Below are 22,221 nucleotides of genomic sequence, written 5' to 3'. Positions count from 1 at the left end.
CTGAATGATACTTTTGAGTAATCCCCGACTCTTACATGACAGAGTTGCTGGGTAAAAACCGTGCGTGTGAACAGTACATGGGAGACCAAGTCGGGATGCGGGTGCTTAGCAACATGTATGGATGTGTTTATCTGCATGCAGACGGGGGATTAATCCCCGGTGTTCATCTGCAGCTTCATCATCCAAAACAACAACAAGTGCAACATCCACGGAACGATGCCAACAACAGCGGTCACCGCGGCAACTGATCCTTCTTCTAAACGATACCAGGGATTAGATATGACTGACTGGGGCAGTTTACTGGACAGAGTCTGAGTGTGTGTGTGTTTGTGTGTGTGTGTAGTGTGAGAAGTATAATAGCAAAGCAAAACCTTTTCAGCCTAGGATAGTTTTTTTTTCCCTGTACAGTGCATGGATTTAAATCAGGCCTGGGCAATTATTTTGACTCGGGGGGCCACAATTAGAGGAAAAATATGTGTCTAGGGGCCGGTATATCTATTTTTAAGAACACTTATACAAAACCTCACAATAATGTCTGATTGAATGCTAAAAAACGCTACGACAGACCGCCTTAAAAACTATAATGGAATTTTACATTTTTCTACGAACGATAAAACACTGAATATTGACAACGTATGAAAGTCACACCCCCTTTCCATCGACATATTTTACAATCAAGTGCAACAAAAACGCAAAAAAACTGTGAAATATGAAGGCCAAGGGTACAAAATAAATCCACCTAAAATCTGATATATGTGATGCATCACTAAGCCTTAAAAACTATAATGGAATTTTACATTTTTCTACGAACGATAAAACACTGAATATTGACAACGTATGAAAGTCACACCCCCTTTCCATCGACATATTTTACAATCAAGTGCAAGAAAAATGCAACAAAGTGAAATATGAATGCGAAGGGTACAAAATAAACCCACCTAAAATCTGATATATGTGATGCATCACTAAGCCTTAAAAACTATAATGGAATTTTACTAGGGATGCACCGAAATGAAAATTTGTGGCCGAAGCCGAATAAAATTCAAACGCTTGGCCGAAGGCCGAATACTAAATACCGAATAATGAATGGAGTTTTTCATTTATATTGCATAAATAGCCTAGAATAAACTTTTAGACATGTTTTTTTTTAATAAAGTAAATTTTTATTGAATATTGACATTTTTTCAATATTCCAGTAGCCTTTGCTTTTAAAAAAAAAAGCACAAAGTTTTTCATTTATATTAGGCCTTCAAACAAAACATGCATTCCAAAAAAAATAAAATAAAGTGCATTAAAGTGGATAAACCCACAAAAAATTAATTATTGTCCTTTTGGCAAAAGCCTGCTTAGCCACAGTAGATATGCTAATAATGTAAACAGAAGGCTTAAGTAAAGCTCAATTAAGTGTGTGCTTGTAACCTCATACACTTATACAGGTAGCCTACACAACAGGCTAATAATGTAAACAGAGGCCACACTATTCTGCCTTGCATTTAACTCATTCCACCGAAGGCCGAATGTGGCTTTTTTTTACCATATTCGGCCGAATATATTCGGTTACCGATTATTCGGTGCATCTCAAAATTTTAAATTTTTCTACGAACGACAAAACACTGAATATTGACAACGTATGAAAGTCACACCCCCTTTCCATCGACATATTTTACAATCAAGTGCAAGAAAAATGCAACAAACAGTGAAATATGAATGCCAAGGGTACAAAATAAATCCACCTAGAATCTGATATATCTGATGCATCATTAAGCTTTAGAACCTTGTTGTGAAAATCTCCTTCCGCGTCTGTGGAAACGCTTCCCGCCCACGCTGCTTGGTGCCTCGTCTGAGCTGCTGTGACGCACATGACCATAGTAACTAATTAGATGACCATAGTAACTAATTAGATGACCATAGTAACTAATTAGATGACCATAGTAACTAATTAGATGACCATAGTAACTAATTAGGTGACCATAGTAACTAATTAGATGACCATAGTAACTAACTAGATGACCATAGTAACTAATTAGATGACCATAGTAACTAATTAGTTGACCATAGTAACTAATTAGGTGACCATAGTAACTAATTAGATGACCATAGTAACTAATTAGGTGACCATAGTAACTAATTAGGTGACCATAGTAACTAATTAGATGACCAGAGTAACTAATTAGGTGACCATAGTAACTAATTAGATGACCATAGTAACTAATTAGATGACCATAGTAACTAATTAGGTGACCATAGTAACTAATTAGATGACCATAGTAACTAATTAGATGACCATAGTAACTAATTAGGTGACCATAGTAACTAATTAGATGACCATAGTAACTAATTAGATGACCATAGTAACTAATTAGATGACCATAGTAACTAATTAGGTGACCATAGTAACTAATTAGATGACCATAGTAACTAATTAGATGACCATAGTAACTAATTAGATGACCATAGTAACTAATTAGTTGACCATAGTAACTAATTAGGTGACCATAGTAACTAATTAGATGACCATAGTAACTAATTAGGTGACCATAGTAACTAATTAGGTGACCATAGTAACTAATTAGATGACCAGAGTAACTAATTAGGTGACCATAGTAACTAATTAGATGACCATAGTATCTAATTAGATGACCATAGTAACTAAATAGGTGACCATAGTAACTAATTAGGTGACCACAGTAACTAATTAGATGACCATAGTAACTAATTAGATGACCATAGTAACTAATTAGGTGACCATAGTAACTAATTAGGTGACCATATTAACTAATTAGATGACCATAGTAACTAATTAGATGACCATAGTAACTAATTAGTTGACCGTAGTAACTAATTAGGTGACCGTAGTAACTAATTAGATGACCGTAGTAACTAATTAGGTGACTATAGTAACTAATTAGGTGACCATAGTAACTAATTAGATGACCATAGTAACTATTAGATGACCATAGTAACTAATTAGGTGACCATAGTAACTAATTAGATGACCATAGTAACTAATTAGGTGACCATAGTAACTAATTAGGTGACCAAGGTAACTAATTAGGTGACCATAGTAACTAATTAGATGACCATAGTAACTAATTAGGTGACCATAGTAACTAATTAGGTGACCATAGTAACTAATTAGGTGACCATAGTAACTAATTAGATGACCAGAGTAACTAATTAGGTGACCATAGTAACTAATTAGATGACCATAGTATCTAATTAGATGACCATAGTAACTAAATAGGTGACAATAGTAACTAATTAGGTGACCATAGTAACTAATTAGATGACCATAGTAACTAATTAGATGACCAAAGTAACTAATTAGGTGACCATAGTAACTAATTAGGTGACCATATTAACTAATTAGATGACCATAGTAACTAATTAGATGACCATAGTAACTAATTAGTTGACCGTAGTAACTAATTAGGTGACCGTAGTAACTAATTAGATGACCGTAGTAACTAATTAGGTGACCATAGTAACTAATTAGGTGACCATAGTAACTAATTAGATGACCATAGTAACTATTAGATGACCATAGTAACTAATTAGGTGACCATAGTAACTAATTAGATGACCATAGTAACTAATTAGGTGACCATAGTAACTAATTAGGTGACCAAGGTAACTAATTAGGTGACCATAGTAACTAATTAGGTGACCATAGTAACTAATTAGATGACCATAGTAACTAATTAGATGACCATAGTAACTAATTAGGTGACCATAGTAACTAATTAGATGACCATAGTAACTAATTAGGTGACCATAGTAACTAATTAGGTGACCAAGGTAACTAATTAGATGACCATAGTAACTAATTAGGGGCCTTTGCGTGCTGGCCCAATCACATAATATTTATGCCTTTTCACACACACACACAAGTGAATGCAAGGCATACTTGGTCAACAGCCGTACAGGTCACACTGAGGGTGGCCGTATAAACAACTTCAACACTGTTACAAATATGCGCCACGATGTGAACCCACACCAAACAAGAATGACAAGAAGAACATCCGCACCGTAACGCAACATAAACACAACAGAACAAATGCCCAGAACCCCTTGCAGCACTAATTTTTCCGGGACGCTACAATATACACCCCTCGCTACCCCCTCCCCCCCAACTTAACCCCGCCCACCTCAACCTCCTCATGCTCTCTCAGGGAGAGCATGTCCCAATATTCCAAGCTGCTGTTTTGAGGCATGTTAAAAAAAAATAACGCACTTTGTGACTTCAATAATAAATATGGCGGTGCAATGTTGGCATTTTTTTTTCCATAACTCGAATTTATTTATTTTGGAAAACCTTGTTACATTTTTTAATACATCCAGCTGGGCATCACAACAAAATTAGGCATAATAATGTGTTCATTCCTCGACTGTATATACATCGGTATCGGTAATTAGGAGTTGGACAATATCGGAGATCGGCAAAAAGAAGCCATTATCGGACATCTCTTTTCATAATTTAAGTCGTATTTCCTGAATTTATGAACATAATATGAATTTTCTAAAAAGGGAAAAAAAATGTGATGCAAAAAAAATATTGATCTAACCATAGTAGTATCGACGAGATACGCTCCTCGACTTGGTATCATTACAGTGGATATCAGGTGTAGATCCACCCATGGCGTTTGTGTACATTGTGTTTATCTATTCCTCGTCCTGCAGTGATAATGCTACTTGTAAGAAATTACTTTATATGTCGCCATGGAGGCGAGGATTAGTGATTTAAAAGTAGCTAAAACACTGCAGACTGCGGATGGACGTTAACCCGTAGCTAGCTAGCCATTTGTGAGGGGGTGTGGCCAGCGGACCTGCAGCGAGATCTACGACAGGTGCCTAGATGGCACACCTGGGCGTAGATGGACCACTTGGGTGCTTTTGTCTGATCACCCGTCACTCTGTAAAATGGCAGTTGTTGATAGTGGAGAAAAAACCCGAGCACGAGCGAGAACGAGATTGAGACGGAGACGAGAGCGGTCGGCTGAAAAGCAACCCGAAGAACGAGACTGTCACGAGAGGCGATGGCTGGAAAGCAGAGCGCTGAATTTATTGCAAAATAAACAAAATCACAAAACCGTCAAGCCTGTCATGTCCGTCCGTGGTGGTCCGAAGAACCCGGAAGTGCGAGACCTCCACACCATGTCTTAAAGCACCTCAGTGTTATAACTTCACCTTTATTCTTAGTTTTTAAGCCAAAATGCGTCCATTCTCCCTTTTCTGTCCACACACCGTGTCTGCTCGTAAGTACTCTGTGATCGTGCACTGCCGAATATGCTCCTCTGCTCGTAAAATCAGCAATGTTTTTAAACAGAGTATAGTACCGTTTTTGATTCATTTGTACCGCGATTCTATACCTAGTAACGACTAGTATTTGCACATATAGTACAAGTTGGTTCAAAAGGTGTACAAAATATGTCCCGACGTGACGATGCGCCTTCAAGCCCGGTACTTTTTAAAGGCGGTATAGTACAGAATATGATTAATAAGTATCGCGGTACCGTACAAGCCGAAATGCGTCCCTTCTCCCTTTTCTGTCTACACACCGTGTCTGCTTGTAAGTACTCTGTGATCGTGCGCTGCCGAACATGCTCCTCTGCTTGTAAAACCAGCATTGTGACGACGCGCCTTCAAGCCCATTAAAAAAAAACAGTACTTTTTCAAAGACGGTATAGTACAGAATATGATTAATAAGTATCGCGGTACCGTACAAGCCGAAATGCGTCCGTTCTCCCTTTTCTGTCTACACACCGTGTCTGCTTGTAAGTACTCTGTGATCGTGCGCTGCCGAACATGCTCCTCTGCTTGTAAAACCAGCAATGTCACCACACGCCTTCAAGCCCGTTAAAAAAAAAAAAAGTACTTTTTCAAAGACGGTATAGTACAGACTATGATTCATTAGTATCGCGGTACCGTACAAGCCGAAATGCGTCCGTTCTCCCTTTTCTGTCTACACACCGTGTCTGCTTGTAAGTACTCTGTGATTGTGCGCTGCCGAACATGCTCCTCTGCTTGTAAAACCAGCAATGTCACCACCCGCCTTCAAGCCCGTTAAAAAAAAAACAGTACTTTTTCTAAGACGGTGTAGTACCGAATATGATTCATTAGTATCGCGGTACTGTACTAGTATCGGTATACCATACAACCCTACTGTATTGGGTTTTTTGTGGTCGCAAATACAAATATGCGCCACACTGGGAACCCGCACCAAACAAGAATGACAAACACATGTTGGGAGAACATCTGCACCGTAACACAACAGAACAAATACCCAGAACTCCTTGCAGCACTAACTCTTCCAGGACGCTGTAATATACACCCCCGCTATCGGTTGATATCGGAATCGGTAATTAAGAGTTGGACAATATCGGCAAAAAAGCCATTATCGGACTTCTCAGCAGATCCCAGCACTAAATTGAAGCTCCATGTCAAACAGAAACACGGACCCACTCTGCCGCCAGATTAGTCAACCCGCGTGTTCTTTTTGGCAAGGAAGCCAGAAGCAAAGTGTGTAATAAGTCAGCATGCATTATGGGATGGATTTAAACAAGCGCGGGCCGCAGAAGGGCTACAGTGATATTGCACTGGAGTGGAGAGGGGATCTGCATGGTGAATTGAAGGCGGTGAATCACGGCCTTCAATGACAGATGCTTCCCCTTGCCGCAAGGCAGCACATGAAGGCCACGGCCGCACTTCATGTGCTTTACCGGCACTTTTTTTTAAATTGTCTTCCATCCTAGGAAGTGGGTCCAGATTATTGAAAACACTACCATCGTTACTCAACCTCAACCTGGGACAAGAATTTCAGCTAACTCCATCAAACTGTTGGGAGGGGAATCTATATTGCAAAACTTTTCCTACCTATTTTTGTGTATTCGGGAGATGCAGGAGTCCTGAACATTTGAAATCAAACGTCAAATGTAATAATCACTTATTCTTCTGTTTGGATACTTTACATTAGTTTTGGACGATACCATAATTTAATTCCTCGTGTGTCCAGGGATGTAGTTTGAGTCTATACACATAATATAAATAGGTAAAGTGAAATAACTTAGTTGTTAACTGTAGGTCAATAATGCCTCAGACAGACAGGGCTTTGCTGTCCGTAACATGCACGCACACACACCACACAGCGGGCTAAATAGCCTTCACCTCAAGGACTGCGGGCGAGCTGAGCTGCCGCTTATGTTTCTAGTGGGGCGGTTTAGCTCGGTTGGTAGAGCAGCCGTGCCAGCAACTTGAGGGTTGCAGGTTCGATTCCCGCTTCCGCCATCCTAGTCACTGCCGTTTTGTCCTTGGGCAACACCTGCTCCCAGTGCCACGCACACTGCTTTAAATGTAACTTAGATATTGGGTTTCACTATGTAAAGCGCTTTGAGTCACTAGAGAAAAGCGCTATATAAATATAACTCACTTCACTTCACTAGAACGTAGAACCTCACAGTGATGTTACTAGGAGTTGACTTGCAAGTGTTGATTTTTTGATTGATCATTTCTTTTGAAATCATAAGTCTAGCTGATATTTAAATACAGTATTAATCTTTAAATGATAATATAATATTTTGATTTTGATAATATCAGGGAAGGGGGCGGTTGGGTGTAAGGATAGGAGTTTATACACACACACATGCCTCAGACTGGAAGTCTCTCCAGAGAGTGGTGAGGACGGCGGAAAATATTATCAGGACTCCTTTTACTCCTATCCAGGAGATCGCAAAAAGCCGCTGCCTGACCAGGGCTCAGAAAATCTGCAATGACTCCTCCCACCCCCACCATAGACTGTTCTCACTGCTGGACTCTAGGAAAAGGTTCCGCAGCCTCCGAAACAGAACCTCATAGTTCTGTAACAGCTTCTTCCCTCAGGCCGTAAGACTCTTGAACACATCATAATTAAATAATCCCTTCAACTCCCCTCAAAATGGATTAACTCGCTGGAATAAAAAAGACAATATAACATACATCCATATGCAAAAGTGCAATATATTTATCTGTACAGTAATCTATTTATTTATATCTGCACCTTATTACTTTGTTTTTATCCTGCACTACAAAGAGCTAAGGCAACGAAATTTCGTTCTTATTTGTACTGTAAAGTTCAATTTTAAATGACAATAAAAAGGAAGTCTAAGTCTAAATAATATAAGTAAATAAAAAAACAAAAACAGATTTTGTGACGAGAAAAAATATTGATGTAACCATAATAGTATCGACTAGAAACGCTTTTGTACTTGGTATCATTACAGTGGATGTCAGATGTAGCTCAACCCACGGCGTTTGTTTACATTCAGGCTCGCTATATTTTGTTAGCGGTGACTCTCGGTGAGCTATTGTATCCTCCTATAGTGTGTAGTGAAGCATGTTGAGTTTATTCCTTGTCCTGCAGTGATAATAATACTTGTAAGAAACATACTTTATTTGTCGCCATGGAGGCGAGGATTAGTGAATTAGAAGTAGCAACACTGCAGACTGCGCTGAGATTATTGCAAAATAAACAAAAAATCACAAAACCGTCTGTCTGGGTTGGTCCGAAGAACCCGGAGGTGCGAGACCTCCACACCATGTCTTAAAACACCTCTTTCTGAGGGTGTTTCAGTGTTATAACTTTACCTTTATCTTTAGTTTTTAGACTAAAATGCGTCTGTTCTCCCTTTTCTGTCCACACACTGTGTCTGCTTGTAAGTATTCCGTGATTGTGCGCTGCCGAACATGCTCCTCTGCTCGTGAAACCAGCAATGTAAGGACGTGACGACACAACAAAGGTTTTTTAGAGGCGGTATAGTACTGAATATGATTCATTAGTATCGTGGTACTATACTAGTACTAGTATAGACACAATCGTTCAGCCATTTGGCGTGTTATGGACTCACCGTCATCAAGAATAATACGCGACGCCATGCACAAGACGCAGTTTTTCTTGTGTTAATTAAATGCGAAAAATTGACGAATGTGCTAAAAAACAATAATCACGATTATTTGGTTTGATAATGTAATCACGATTAATTCCACGATTACTCATTCATTTGATAACATTAGTATATATTGTACCACCAAAACTAAACTTTAAAAATAGTAGAAAAACAGGTAGAAATTAGTGACAAATACAACACAAGTAAAATGATAATACATTTATATAACAATAGCAATATAAAAAACAATACAATTCAGTTTTTCGTTTTGTTTTTAATTATGTTTTTTTAAAATAAACCACAACAATAAAAATAGTAATAGTATGTTTTTACACAGTCGTATTTTGTATAAGTATTTAGTAATTATTGTACCACCAAAACTCAACTTTAAATGTAGTAAAACAAAAACAAACTTGATTTCATTACAGAAACAGTAGACATGGCACAGAGATGTACGGATAACCTGCAGATGCATTTGTAACGATAAAGTCTCGGAAATCACAAAGGTGAGTTTTGTTGATGTTGACTGCCAGCTAATCGATGCTAACATGCTACGCTAATCGATGCTAACATGCTATTTACCGGCGGTGCTAAAGCAGACATGGCACAGAGATGTATGGATAACCTGCATTATATTACGTTTCCTTCCACCCACATTTAATGCCAAACAAACACTTACCAATCGACGGATTTAAGTTGCTCCAGTGTCACAAGATGCGAAAGTCCTGATCGTTTGGTCCGCACATTTTACCGGCGATGCTAACGCAGCTATTCGGCCATGCTATGGCTATGAATAGCGTCAATAGCTTCAGTTTCTTCTTGAATACTTTCACACTCCAACCATCCGTTTCAATACATGCGTAATCTGTTGAATCGCTTAAGTCGCTGAAATCCGAGTCTGAATCCGAGCTAATGTCGCTATATCTTGCTGTGCTATTCGCCGTTGTTTGTTTATATTGGCAGCACTGTATGACGTCACAGGGAAATGGATAGTGGCATCGAAAATAGCGAAAATCAAGCACTTTAAAGCTTTTTTTTAGGGATATTCGGAGACCGGTAAAATTTTGAAAAAAAACTTCCAAAAATACAACATGCCACTGGGAACTGATTTTTATTCATTTTCAACCCTTTTGAAATCGTGATAATGTTCCCCTTTAAGTGCTAAAAACATGGCTGGTAGGGAGGAGACAGAGTCAAATCCCGTAAATAAGACCGCCCTCAAAGCGCCACACCCTGAAGAGACGACCAGAAAGCGGTTTGAAGATGGTCCGTTAAATATTTCACGCAAAATTGTCAGCAAAGAACCACAATAACGTGATACGTAGACCGCAAGGAAGTGTTTTAAATGTAGAAAAAAAACTTAAATACGACCCCTTTAAATATAACTGTTATCTAAGCCTAGGAAAAAGTCAAGAGTTCTGTTACGGACAGAAACTTGCAGGCTTTTTTTTCCTGCAATGGCTCCCACTCATCTCCTGCGAGCGCTTCCTGCCCATTTCCTCTTCAAATATTTTCTTTACTCCTTGCCGCTTCCTCACTCGCTCCCTTACCGCCCATCTCTCTGGTGAGCTCCCGGATCTCCAATATTTGTCGAGAGATACATTGCCAATCTCCTGTTATCATTTTGTTCTGCTTTTTCATCTCGTCGCCTTTTAGTTCTCGTTCGTCTTTAGCTTTCTGCAGCCATGCACGTGCAACTTCCCGCCCGTGTTCTCATCGAGACATAAGCCATAAACAACGACGACGCAACTATTTTTGGGCAGAATCAGGGTTCACAACTTTATATTTTTGAAGCTGAATATATGGAGGATGAACTGGGGAGAAATACAGGAGAATGGTTGCACCGGGAGATTTTCGGAGAGGGGCATTGAAATTTGGGAGTCTCCTGGAAAAATCGGGAGTGTTGGCAAGTATGCGCTAACGTCGGTAGAACGCTGTAACAATAACAATAATGTCGCTACAGTTTGGTTCTTATACAGGTTACAGGACGTATATGAAGTATACATATTCAAAGCGATTTAGAGGTAAAACTGATTGCTCTCATTAGCTGCATTGCTAACCACCAAGAACGAGACGATTTTTTCATGTTTGAATGCAAAAAAAAAAAACTAACAAAACCTTCGGGCTTCTTGTCTCTCATAAGGATTAGCAACATTCCAATAAAGTGCGGTTTCCCTTTCATGAGTGCTGCAAACATCCCCTTTTCAGGGCCTGAGGAGACAATTTTAAATTGAACTTTATCTTAGTATGCTTGCCCTGCACCATGGAAAGCTCATATGACTGGCACTGATTCACAGTCCTTGAAAAACATGCACGACGAATCAAAAAACACCAACAAAGTCGAAAATTCTTATGTAGAGCTTAGTTTTAATGAGAAATATTAGGGGGCAAGAGAGGATATTTCTACAGACGAGTCACCAAAACAACGATTTACTTTCACGTTTTATAGTAAGAAATCGGCATTAAAGACTCCATCCGACCCATTTTTCATCAAAAAAAGAAGACATTTTTTAGAAAGTTCGGGGTGTTATGTCCTTTTTCCGAAAATTCCGTAATTTCAAATGGTCGAAAAGTAAAATTGTTCAAGAAAAAACTAAAAATCTTTCATTCAGCCATTTGGTGCGTTATGGACTCACAGTCGTCACGAAGAACACACAACGCCAAGACGCAGTGTTTCTTGTGTCAAATAAAAATTATTTGAATTAAATGCAGAAAAACGTCTGGTTATGGTGAAAATAATAATCACGATTATTTCGATTGATATTGTAATCACGATCAATTACACGATTATTCATTAATTTGACAACATTTGTATAGAATTAGGATAGAAATTAGTAACAAATACACCACAACAAGTAAAATGATAATACAATACATTTATATAACAATAGCAATATAAAAAAACAATACAATTAAGATTTTCCGTTTTGTTTTTAATTTTGTTTTTTAAAATAAACCACAACAATAAAAATAGTAATAGTATGTATTTACACATTAGTATTAGTAATTATTGTACCGCCAAAACTCAACTTTAAATGTAGTAAAACAAAAACAAATTTGATTTCATTGCAGAAAACTGCTATTTTTTCCCCACACTTTGAACCCTGCGCTCTCCACAATGGTGCAGCTAGTAGATGTGTTTACCCGGGGTTCACAAGCTTTAAATGCTGCCAATTAATTAGCCTCGTCAGATCAAACGGTGGACCGGTAACATTGTTCAAAACCAGAATCAAAACATTTAGCATGGTATTGACTCATGGTCGTCATGAATAATACGCGACGCCATGCACAAAACGCAATGTTTCTTGTGTCACATAAAATGTTTGTTAATTAAAAGCAAAAAAATCGACTATCGTGCTAAAAAAAAAAAAAAGGAATAACAGTTATTTGGTTTGATATTGTAATCACGATTAAATACACAATTATTCATTAATTTGATAACAATAGTTTTTATTGTACCACCAAAACTCAACTTTAAATATGGTAAAAAAAAAGGATATAAAAATACAAATCAGTTTTCCCGTTTTTTTTTAAATATTTTTTTTACTTTTTACACTTATTTTATATTATTTATATTTTACATGTATTATTTTACATCGTGTGTTTTTTGTGTCAAATAAAATGTGTGTTAATTAAATGCAAAAAAATCGATGATTATGCAAAGATAATAATCAATGATTTTTGATTGATATATTATCACGATTATTACATAATCATTCATTCATTTGATAACATTATTTCTTATTAAACCACCAAAACTCAACTTGAAATATGCTAAAAAAAATTGAAAGTGGATAGAAATTAGTAACAAATAAACCACATCAATAAAAATAATAATAATATGTTTTTACACATTAGTTTTTAGAAATTATTGTAAATTTAGTTTAAAAAAAAAAATTCTATTTTTTTCCCCACGCTTTGACCCCTGCGCTCTACACAACGTTGCCGCTAATTGATGTTTTTTTCCGGGGTTCACAAGCTTTACATGCTGCCAATGAATTAGCCTCATCAGATCAAACGTTGGACCAGTGAAATTGTTCACAACCTAAATAAAAACACTCACACGATCAATCATTCAGCCATTTGGCGCGTTATGGACTCACAGTCGTCATGAATAATACACGACGCCATGCACAAGACGCAGGCCGAAAGACGAAGACGATTGTTTACAACAAAAATAAAAATGCTAAATATCATTCATTTAGCCATTTGGCGCGTTATGGACTCACAGTCATCATGAATAATACAAGACGCAGGCCGAAAGACGAAGACGATAGTTCACAACAAAAACAAAAACACTCACACAAACATTCATTCAGCCATTTAGCGCGTTATGGACTCACAGTCATCATGAATAATACATGACGCCATGCACAAGACGCATGCCCAAAGACGAAGACGATTGTTTACAACAAAAACAAACACTCACAAACATTCATTCAGCCATTTAGCGCGTTATGAACTCACAGTCGTCATGAATAATACACAATGCCATGCACAAGATGCAGGCCGAAAGACAAAGACGATTGTTCACAACAAAAACGAAAACACTCAGAATCATTCATTCAGCCATTTAGCGCATTATGGACTCACAGTCGTCATGAATAATACACGATGCCATGCACAAGACGCAGGCCGAAAGACGAAGACGATTGTTCACAACAAAAACACTCACACAATCATTCATTCAGCCATTTGGCGCGTTATGGACTCACAGTCATCATGAATAATACACGACGCCATGCACAAGACGCAGCCCCAAAGGCTCATAGGACTCCGGAGGCAGTGGACGGGTACCGACGGGCCAAGCGGTGTGCAGCTTTAGCGGTCGCGGAGGCAAAAACTCGGACATGGGAAGAGTTTGGGAAAGCCATGGAAAACGACTTCCAGACGGCTTCGAAGCGATTCTGGAAGACGATTGTTCACAACAAAAACAAAAACACTCAAAAATCATTAATTCAGCCATTTAGCGCGTTATGGACTCACAGTCATCATGAATAATACAAGACGCAGGCCGAAAGACAAAGACGATAGTTCACAACAAAAACAAAAACACTCACACAAACATTCATTCAGCCATTTAGCACGTTATGGACTCACAGTCATCATGAATAATACACGACGCCATGCACAAGACGCAGGCCCAAAGACGAAGACGATTGTTTACAACAAAAATAAAACACTCAAAATCATTCATTCAGCCATTTAGCGCGTTATGGACTCACAGTCATCATGAATAATACGAGACGCAGGCCGAAAGACGAAGACGATTGTTCACAACAAAAACAAAAACAAACACACAATTATTCATTCAGCCATTTGGCGCGTTATGGACTCACAGTCATCATGAATAACACACGACACCATGCACAAGACGCAGGCCGAAAGACGAAGACGAATGCTCACAAGAAAAATAACAACACTCAAAATCATTCATTCAGCCATTTAGCGCGTTATGGACTCACAATCGTCATGAATAATACAAGAAACAGCCACCTCACGGAATGAAAACTACCACCACTAACTGGCACTTAATAACCACTTTGTTGAGTGACAGGCAGTGTCTTTTGTTAGAATTGTAAATGCACACAAGCAACTATTAACATATTTCAATGTGTACACCTGTGGCTTATAGACCTGGCTTGCCAATAAATCTACAAAATAAAATGAGTTATTAATTAGGTGGGTGCAGGTTTCAATCAGGTGCAGTCTAAAACCCTGACATTCCGGAAGTGAGACTTGTAAAACAATAATCAGCGCTTACCATCATGGTTGGGGTTCCCTAGTGTCCAAGGCTCATCCGAGTCAAAGTGCGTGTCGCCTCCGATGCCCGGCCCGGGGAAGTAGGCGTGGGCCAGGAATCCGCCTTCACCGTCGAACGGCGAGCTGTCGCCATGGAAACCTGAGGCAAAGATGATGGTGATGTCCACGTCTCTCTTGGTCCGCTCCAGCTCACTGTAGGGCACGGCCTCGAAGCGCAGCGGCGTCACGTTTTGCCAGACGTCGAAGGCTCGTCGGATGGCATCGTGGGTCTCCTCCGCACCCACCTTGGGCGTCACGTTCTTTATGCTGTGGAGATACCACGCAGTGTGAAAGGGAGGGTTTTTACAAATCGCCATCGCAAAACAGATCCAGAGCTAGGACGTGGTCTACAGAAGGTTTGCACGTGTACTTTCTTCCATGTTTACTAACATCGTGCAGCTCCACAAATGCCAACTTCGTGATTCGTATTCCAGTTTATTCAACAGCGAGATTTGATTCGCCACACTTTGCCTTTTCTTGGGCTTTTTTGTGATGTTGCCACATAATGGTAATTAACAGCAGCAAAGAAGAAAAAAGTGTGATGACAACCATAGAGCCAAAAAAATCAATCAATGTTTACTTATATAGCCCTAAATCACTAGTGTCTCAAAGGGCTGCACAAACCACTACGACATCCTCGGTAGGCCCACATAAGGGCAAGGAAAACTCACACCCAGTGGGACGTCGGTGACAATGATGACTATGAGAACCTTGGAGAGGAGGAAAGCAATGGATGTCGAGCGTGTCTAACATGATACTGTGAAAGTTCAATCCACAATGGATCCAACACAGTCGCGAGAGTCCAGTCCAAAGCGGATCCAACACAGCAGCGAGAGTCCCGTTCACAGCGGAGCCAGCAGGAAACCATCCCAAGCGGAGGCGGATCAGCAGCGCAGAGATGTCCCCAGCCGATACACAGGCGAGCAGTACATGGCCACCGGATCGGACCGGACCGGACCCCCTCCACAAGGGAGAGTGGGACATAGAAGAAAAAGAAAAGAAACGGCAGATCAACTGGTCTAAAAAGGGAGTCTATTTAAAGGCTAGAGTGTACAAATGAGTTTTAAGGTGAGACTTAAATGCTTCTACTGAGGTGGCATCTCGAACTGTTACCGGGAGGGCATCCCAGAGTACTGGAGCCCGAACGGAAAACGTTTTTAAGCCCGCAGACTTTTTTTGGGCTTTGGGAATCACTAATAAGCCGGAGTCCTTTGAACGCAGATTTCTTGCCGGGACATATGGTACAATACAATCGGCAAGATAGGATGGAGCTAGACCGTGTAGTATTTTTTACGTAAGTAGTAAAACCTTAAAGTCACATCTTAAGAGCACAGGAAGCCAGTACAGGCGTAATGTGATCAAACTTTCTTGTTCTTGTCAAAAGTCTAGCAGCCGCATTTTGTACCAACTGTAATCTTTTAATGCTAGACATGGGGAGACCCGAAAATAATACGTTACAGTAGTCGAGACGAGACGTAACAAACGCATGGATAATGATCTCGGCGTCTTTAGTGGACAAAATGGAGCGAATTTTAGCTTCTAACGGAGATGAAAGAAGGCCGTTTTAGTAACGCTTTTAATGTGTGACTCAAAGGAGAGAGTTGGGTCGAAGATAATACCCAGATTTTTTACAGAGTAACCTTGTTTTATTATTTGGTTGTCAAATGTTAAAGTTGTATTATTAAATAGAGGTCGGTGTCTAGCAGGACCGATAATCAGCATTTCCGTTTTTTTGGCATTAAGTTGCAAAAAGTTAGCGGACATCCATTGTTTAATTTCATTAAGACACGCTTCCAACTGACTACAGTCCGGCGTGTTGGTCAGCTTTAGGGGCATGTAGAGTTGGGTGTCATCAGCATAACAGTGAAAGCTAATACCGTATTTGCGTATGACGTCACCCAGCGGCAGCATGTAGATGCTGAAGAGTACAGGGCCAAGGACCGAACCCTGGGGAACTCCACACGTTACCTTAACGTAGTCCGTGGTCACACTGTTATGGGAGACGCACTGCATCCTATCAGTAAGATAAGAGTTAAACCATGACAGGGCTGAGTCTGACATACCAATTCGTGTTTTGATACGCTCTAATAAAATATTATGATCGACGGTATCGAAAGCAGCGCTAAGATCGAGGAGCAGCAACATAGATGACGCATAAGAGTCCATCGTTAGCAATAGATCATTAGTCAATTTTGCGAGGGCTGTCTCAGTCGAGTGATTTGCCCTGAAACCGGATTGAAAGGTTTCACATAGATTGTTAAACGCTAAGTGTTCATTTAGCTGCTCTGCAACAATTTTTTCGAGGATTTTCGAAATAAAGGGAAGGTGAGACACCGGTCGGTAGTTTACCATGAGGTTAGGATCGAGGTTAGGTCTTTTAAGGAGAGGATGAATAACCGCTTTTTTGAATGCAATGGGAACAGTGCCCGAGGAATGTGATACGTTTATAATATTTAGCACTGATGGACCTAATAATACAAAAAGCTCCTTGATAAGTTTCCCAGGAAGTGGGTCAAGTAAACATGTTGTTTGTTTTATTCCATTTACACGTTGTAACAATCCTTCTAATGCTATTTCATCAAAACGAGAGAAACTATTTTGGATATTTGCAGTATCCGCCGTATATACAATCGTATCTGTGTTACTATAACCCTGTTGTAGCTGGGACGCATTGTCTTTAATCTCCTTTCTAATAAGTTAAATTTTCTTATTAAAGAATTTCATAAAGTCATCTGCCGAATGGGTGGAGCTACTGGAAGGAGTCCCTTGTTGGGTTAGCAATGCTACTGTACTAAACAAAAATGTTGGATCGTTTTTATTAATGCGGATGAGATTTGAGTAATAATTAGTTTTAGCTAAGGTAAGCATGCGTTTATAAGTTATTAAACTATCACTCCATGCTTGATGGTGCACCTCAAGTTTAGTCGTGCGCCATTTGCGTTCCAGCTTTCTACATAATAATTTCTGAGCTCTAGTTTCTTCAGTAAACCATGGCGTACGCCTTTTTGGAGCCTTTTTTAACTTCAGCGGAGCTATACTATCAATGGTTTCGCGCAGGGCGTTGTTAAAGTTGTTAGTGAGGTTATCAATAGAGCCCACATACTTTGGGAACGGTGCCATTACCGAGGGCAGTAGGTCCGCAAGAGTCGTCGTTGTGGCAGCATTAATGTTGCGGCTGCTATAGCAGTTATTATTATTATTAGTTTGACGAACATGCGTCTGAACTTCGAATTTTATAAGGTAATGATCGGACAATACTTTAGTATACGGGAGTATCGTAACTTTGGAAACGGTGATACCTCTGACAAGCACTAGGTCTATTGTATTACCGCTGCGATGCGTCGGTTCATTTATTATTTGTGTAAGACCACAGCTATCAATTATAGACTGGAGCGCCACGCACGGTGGGTCCAATGAGGTATTCATATGGATATTAAAGTCCCCCATTATAATTATATTATCGGCGTGCGTCACTAGATCAGCAACAAACTCTGAGAATTCACTAATAAAGTCCGAATAGGGCCCTGGGGGGCGGTAGATAACGGCCAGGCACAGAGGCAGAGGTGTGGCAGACTTCATAGAAAGCACCTCAAACGATTTATATTTATTATTTAAGTTAGGACTAAAGTTAAAGTTTTCGTTGTATATTAGTGCGACACCCCCTCCCCTTTTGAGGTGACGGGCAATATGCGCATTCGTATAGTTAGGAGGGGATGCCTCATTTATCGCAAAAAAGTCGTCTGGTTTAAGCCAGGTTTCGCTAAGACCGATGACGTTAAGGTTGTTGTCTCTAATGACCTCATTGACTAATAACGTTTTGGGAGACAAAGATCTGATGTTTAGAAAGCCCATATTATAGGTAGTGGGCTGTTTTAAGGAGTTGTTGATAAAATTATCCGTAGTAGCAATATTAATAATGTTGCGTTTATTATGCGCAGTGTACTTAAAATAATTACGACCATATCTAGGAATTGATATGACGGGAATTTTCAGATTGTCTACTTGGCGCTGCGATAAACTGAACGCATCATAATTTGCCACCTCAGTAGAACGCATGTCTAACTCTGACGAAGTCATAGACACAGTAGAAAAAACATTTTGTGAGTTGTGTATTATTCTACGAAAATTGCTATGTGTACAGGGATCATCCAGCCTGGCGCTGGCTAGTTCTAGCTTAACTGACTCCATACCCAGGCTAGCAGGCTCTGTAATTGCCTGTGACCGGGCTTGCTCTAGTGCAGTTAGTCAAATGTGGCTCAATGCGAAATCTATGTTCCGAGACAAGAGGATAGCGCCTTCCTGGTTAGGGTGAAGGCCGTCTCTCCTCAGCAAGCAAGGTTTGCCCCAGAAAGAGGGCCAATTATCAATAACCAATGATTGACACACACACACCAGGTGTGGCGAAAATATTCTCTGCATTTGACCCATCACCCTTGATCACCCCCCTAGGGCAGGGGTCGGGAACCTTTTTGGCTGAGAGAGCCATGAAAGCCAAATATTTCACAATGTATTTCCGTAAGAGCCATATAACATTTTTCAACACTGAATACAACTAAATTTGTGCATTTTTAAGTATGACCAACATTTGTAGAGTCTTTTATTCTTTTTAACAACATTGTTATTATAAAAGTCAACCAGAAATACATATAACACTTCTTACCATTAAAGCGACATCTTGAACAGGTGCGGTAGAAAACAGATGGTTGGATTAAAATGCCTGAGAATGTTTTAAAATTTGAACGTTATTTTTGACACTGTGATTACCGGGGGAATTATTCATTACTTATCGTGTTAAGCAATCTCAGCTAAAATTTACCTGAGAGCCATATGCAGTCATCTGGCTCCCTACCCCTGGTTTAAGCATTAGACACCTTTTTACCTGCACCCTGCCTCCCGCTGTTTCCCCACGTCTACAAAGCATTTAGCTACCGACTGCCACGTACTGATATGGAAGAGTATTACACGGTTACTCGGCATAGCTCGGTTGGTAGAGTGGCCGTGCTGGCAACCTGAGGGGTTCCAGGTTCGATTCCCGCTTCCGTCATCCTAGTCACTGCCGTTGTGTCCTTGGGCAAGACACTTTACACACCTGCCCCCAGTGCCACCCACACTGGTTTAAATGTAACTTATATATCGGGTGTCACTTTGTAAAGCGCTTCGAGTCACTAGAGAAAAGCGCTATATAAATGTAATTATCTGAGAGCCATATGTAGTCATCAAAAGAGCCACATCTGGCTCTAGAGCCATAGGTTCCCTACCCCTGGTTTAAGCATTAGACACCTTTTTACCTGCACCCTGCCTCCCACTGTTTCCCCACATCTACAAAGCATTTAGCTACCGACTGCCACCTACTGATATGGAAGAGTATTACACGGTTACTCGGCATAGCTCGGTTGGTAGAGTGGCCGTGCTAGCAACCTGAGGGGTTCCGGGTTCGATTCCCGCTTCCGTCATCCTAGTCACTGCCGTTGTGTCCTTGGGCAAGACACTTTACACACCTGCCCCCAGTGCCACCCACACTGGTTTAAATGTAACTTATATATCGGGTGTCACTTTGTAAAGCGCTTCGAGTCACTAGAGAAAAGCGCTATATAAATGTAATTATCTGAGAGCCATATGTAGTCATCAAAAGAGCCACATCTGGCTCTAGAGCCATAGGTTCCCTACCCCTGGTTTAAGCATTAGACACCTTTTTACCTGCACCCTGCCTCCCACTGTTTCCCCACATCTACAAAGCATTTAGCTACCGACTGCCACCTACTGATATGGAAGAGTATTACACGGTTACTCGGCATAGCTCGGTTGGTAGAGTGGCCGTGCTAGCAACCTGAGGGGTTCCGGGTTCGATTCCCGCTTCCGTCATCCTAGTCACTGCCGTTGTGTCCTTGGGCAAGACACTTTACACACCTGCCCCCAGTGCCACCCACACTGGTTTGAATGTAACTTAGATATTGGGTGTCACTTTGTAAAGCGCTTCGAGTCACTAGAGAAAAGCGCTATATAAATGTAATTATCTGAGAGCCATATGTAGTCATCAAAAGAGCCACACCTGGCTCTAGAGCCATAGGTTCCCTACCCCTGGTTTAAGCATTAGACACCTTTTTACCTGCACCCTGCCTCCCGCTGTTTCCCCACATCTACAAAGCATTTAGCTACCGACTGCCACCTACTGATATGGAAGAGTATTACACGGTTACTCGGCATAGCTCGGTTGGTAGAGTGGCCGTGCTAGCAACCTGAGGGGTTCCAGGTTCGATTCCAGCTTCCGTCATCCTAGTCACTGCCGTTGTGTCCTTGGGCAAGACACTTTACACACCTGCCCCCAGTGCCACCCACACTGGTTTAAATGTAACATATATTGGGTGTCACTTTGTAAAGCGCTTCAAGTCACTCGAGAAAAGCGCTATAGAAATGTAATTATCTGAGAGCCATATGTAGTCATCAAAAGAGCCACATCTGTCTCTAGAGCCATAGGTTCCCTACCCCTGGTTTAAGCGTTAGACACCTTTTTACCTGCATTCTGCCTCCCGCTGTTTCCCACATCTACAAGGCATTTAGCTACCGACTGCCACCTACTGATATGGAAGAGTATTACACGGTTACTCGGCATAGCTCGGTTGGTAGAGTGGCCGTGCGAGCAACCTGAGGGGTTCCAGGTTCGATTCCCGCTTCCGTCATCCTAGTCACTGCCGTTGTGTCCTTGGGCAAGACACTTTACACACCTGCCCCCAGTGCCACCCACACTGGTTTAAATGTAACTTATATATTGGGTGTCACTTTGTAAAGCGCTTCGAGTCACTAGAGAAAATCGCTATATAAATATAATTATCTGAGAGCCATATGTAGTCATCAAAAGAGCCACATCTGGCTCTAGAGCCATAGGTTCCCTACCCTTGGTTTAAGCATTAGACACCTTTTTACCTGCACCCTGCCTCCCGCTGTTTCCCACATCTACAAAGCATTTAGCTACCGACTGCCACCTACTGATATGGAAGAGTATTACACGGTTACTCGGCATAGCTCGGTTGGTAAAGTGGCCGTGCTAGCAACCCGAGGGGTTCCAGGTTCGATTCCCGCTTCCGTCATCCTAGTCACTGCCGTTGTGTCCTTTGTAAAGCGCTTCGAGTCACTAGAGAAATGTGCTATATAAATATAATTATCTGAGAGACATATGTAGTCATCAAAAGAGTCACATCTGGCTATAGAGCCATAGGTTCCCTACCCCTGCCCTAGGAGGTGAGGGGAGCAGTGGGCAGCAGCCGCACCGCGCCCGGGAATAATTTTTGGTGATTAAACCCCCAATTCCAACTCTTAATGCTGAGTTCCAAGCAGGGAGGTACTAACTGACACAGATGGACAGAAAATCCTCCGTCAATGTAAGTCATACGCATATTAGACATATTCAGCAATATTATTTCATAATTTTATAAATGCATGCTGGGTGGCTTAAAGGGCTGTCTAAGATTAATTAAATTAATGCGTTACTCTGTCCTATAGTGTT

General features: G+C 40.5%; 1 protein-coding gene across 1 annotated transcript in view; it reads right to left on the bottom strand.

Moving 5' to 3' along the window:
* Positions 1-22,221, bottom strand: part of LOC133569735 (matrix metalloproteinase-16-like) — a 227,574-nt gene that overhangs the window by 118,825 nt on the left and 86,528 nt on the right. The window contains 1 exon segment of the mRNA XM_061922287.1: positions 14,683-14,987. Within this exon segment, the coding sequence (XP_061778271.1) occupies positions 14,683-14,987 (305 nt within the window).

This window comes from Nerophis ophidion, linkage group LG15 (genome assembly GCF_033978795.1).
Source record: "Nerophis ophidion isolate RoL-2023_Sa linkage group LG15, RoL_Noph_v1.0, whole genome shotgun sequence".
NCBI classification, from domain to species: domain Eukaryota; kingdom Metazoa; phylum Chordata; class Actinopteri; order Syngnathiformes; family Syngnathidae; genus Nerophis; species Nerophis ophidion.
This window is presented reverse-complemented; position numbering and strand designations above follow the sequence as displayed.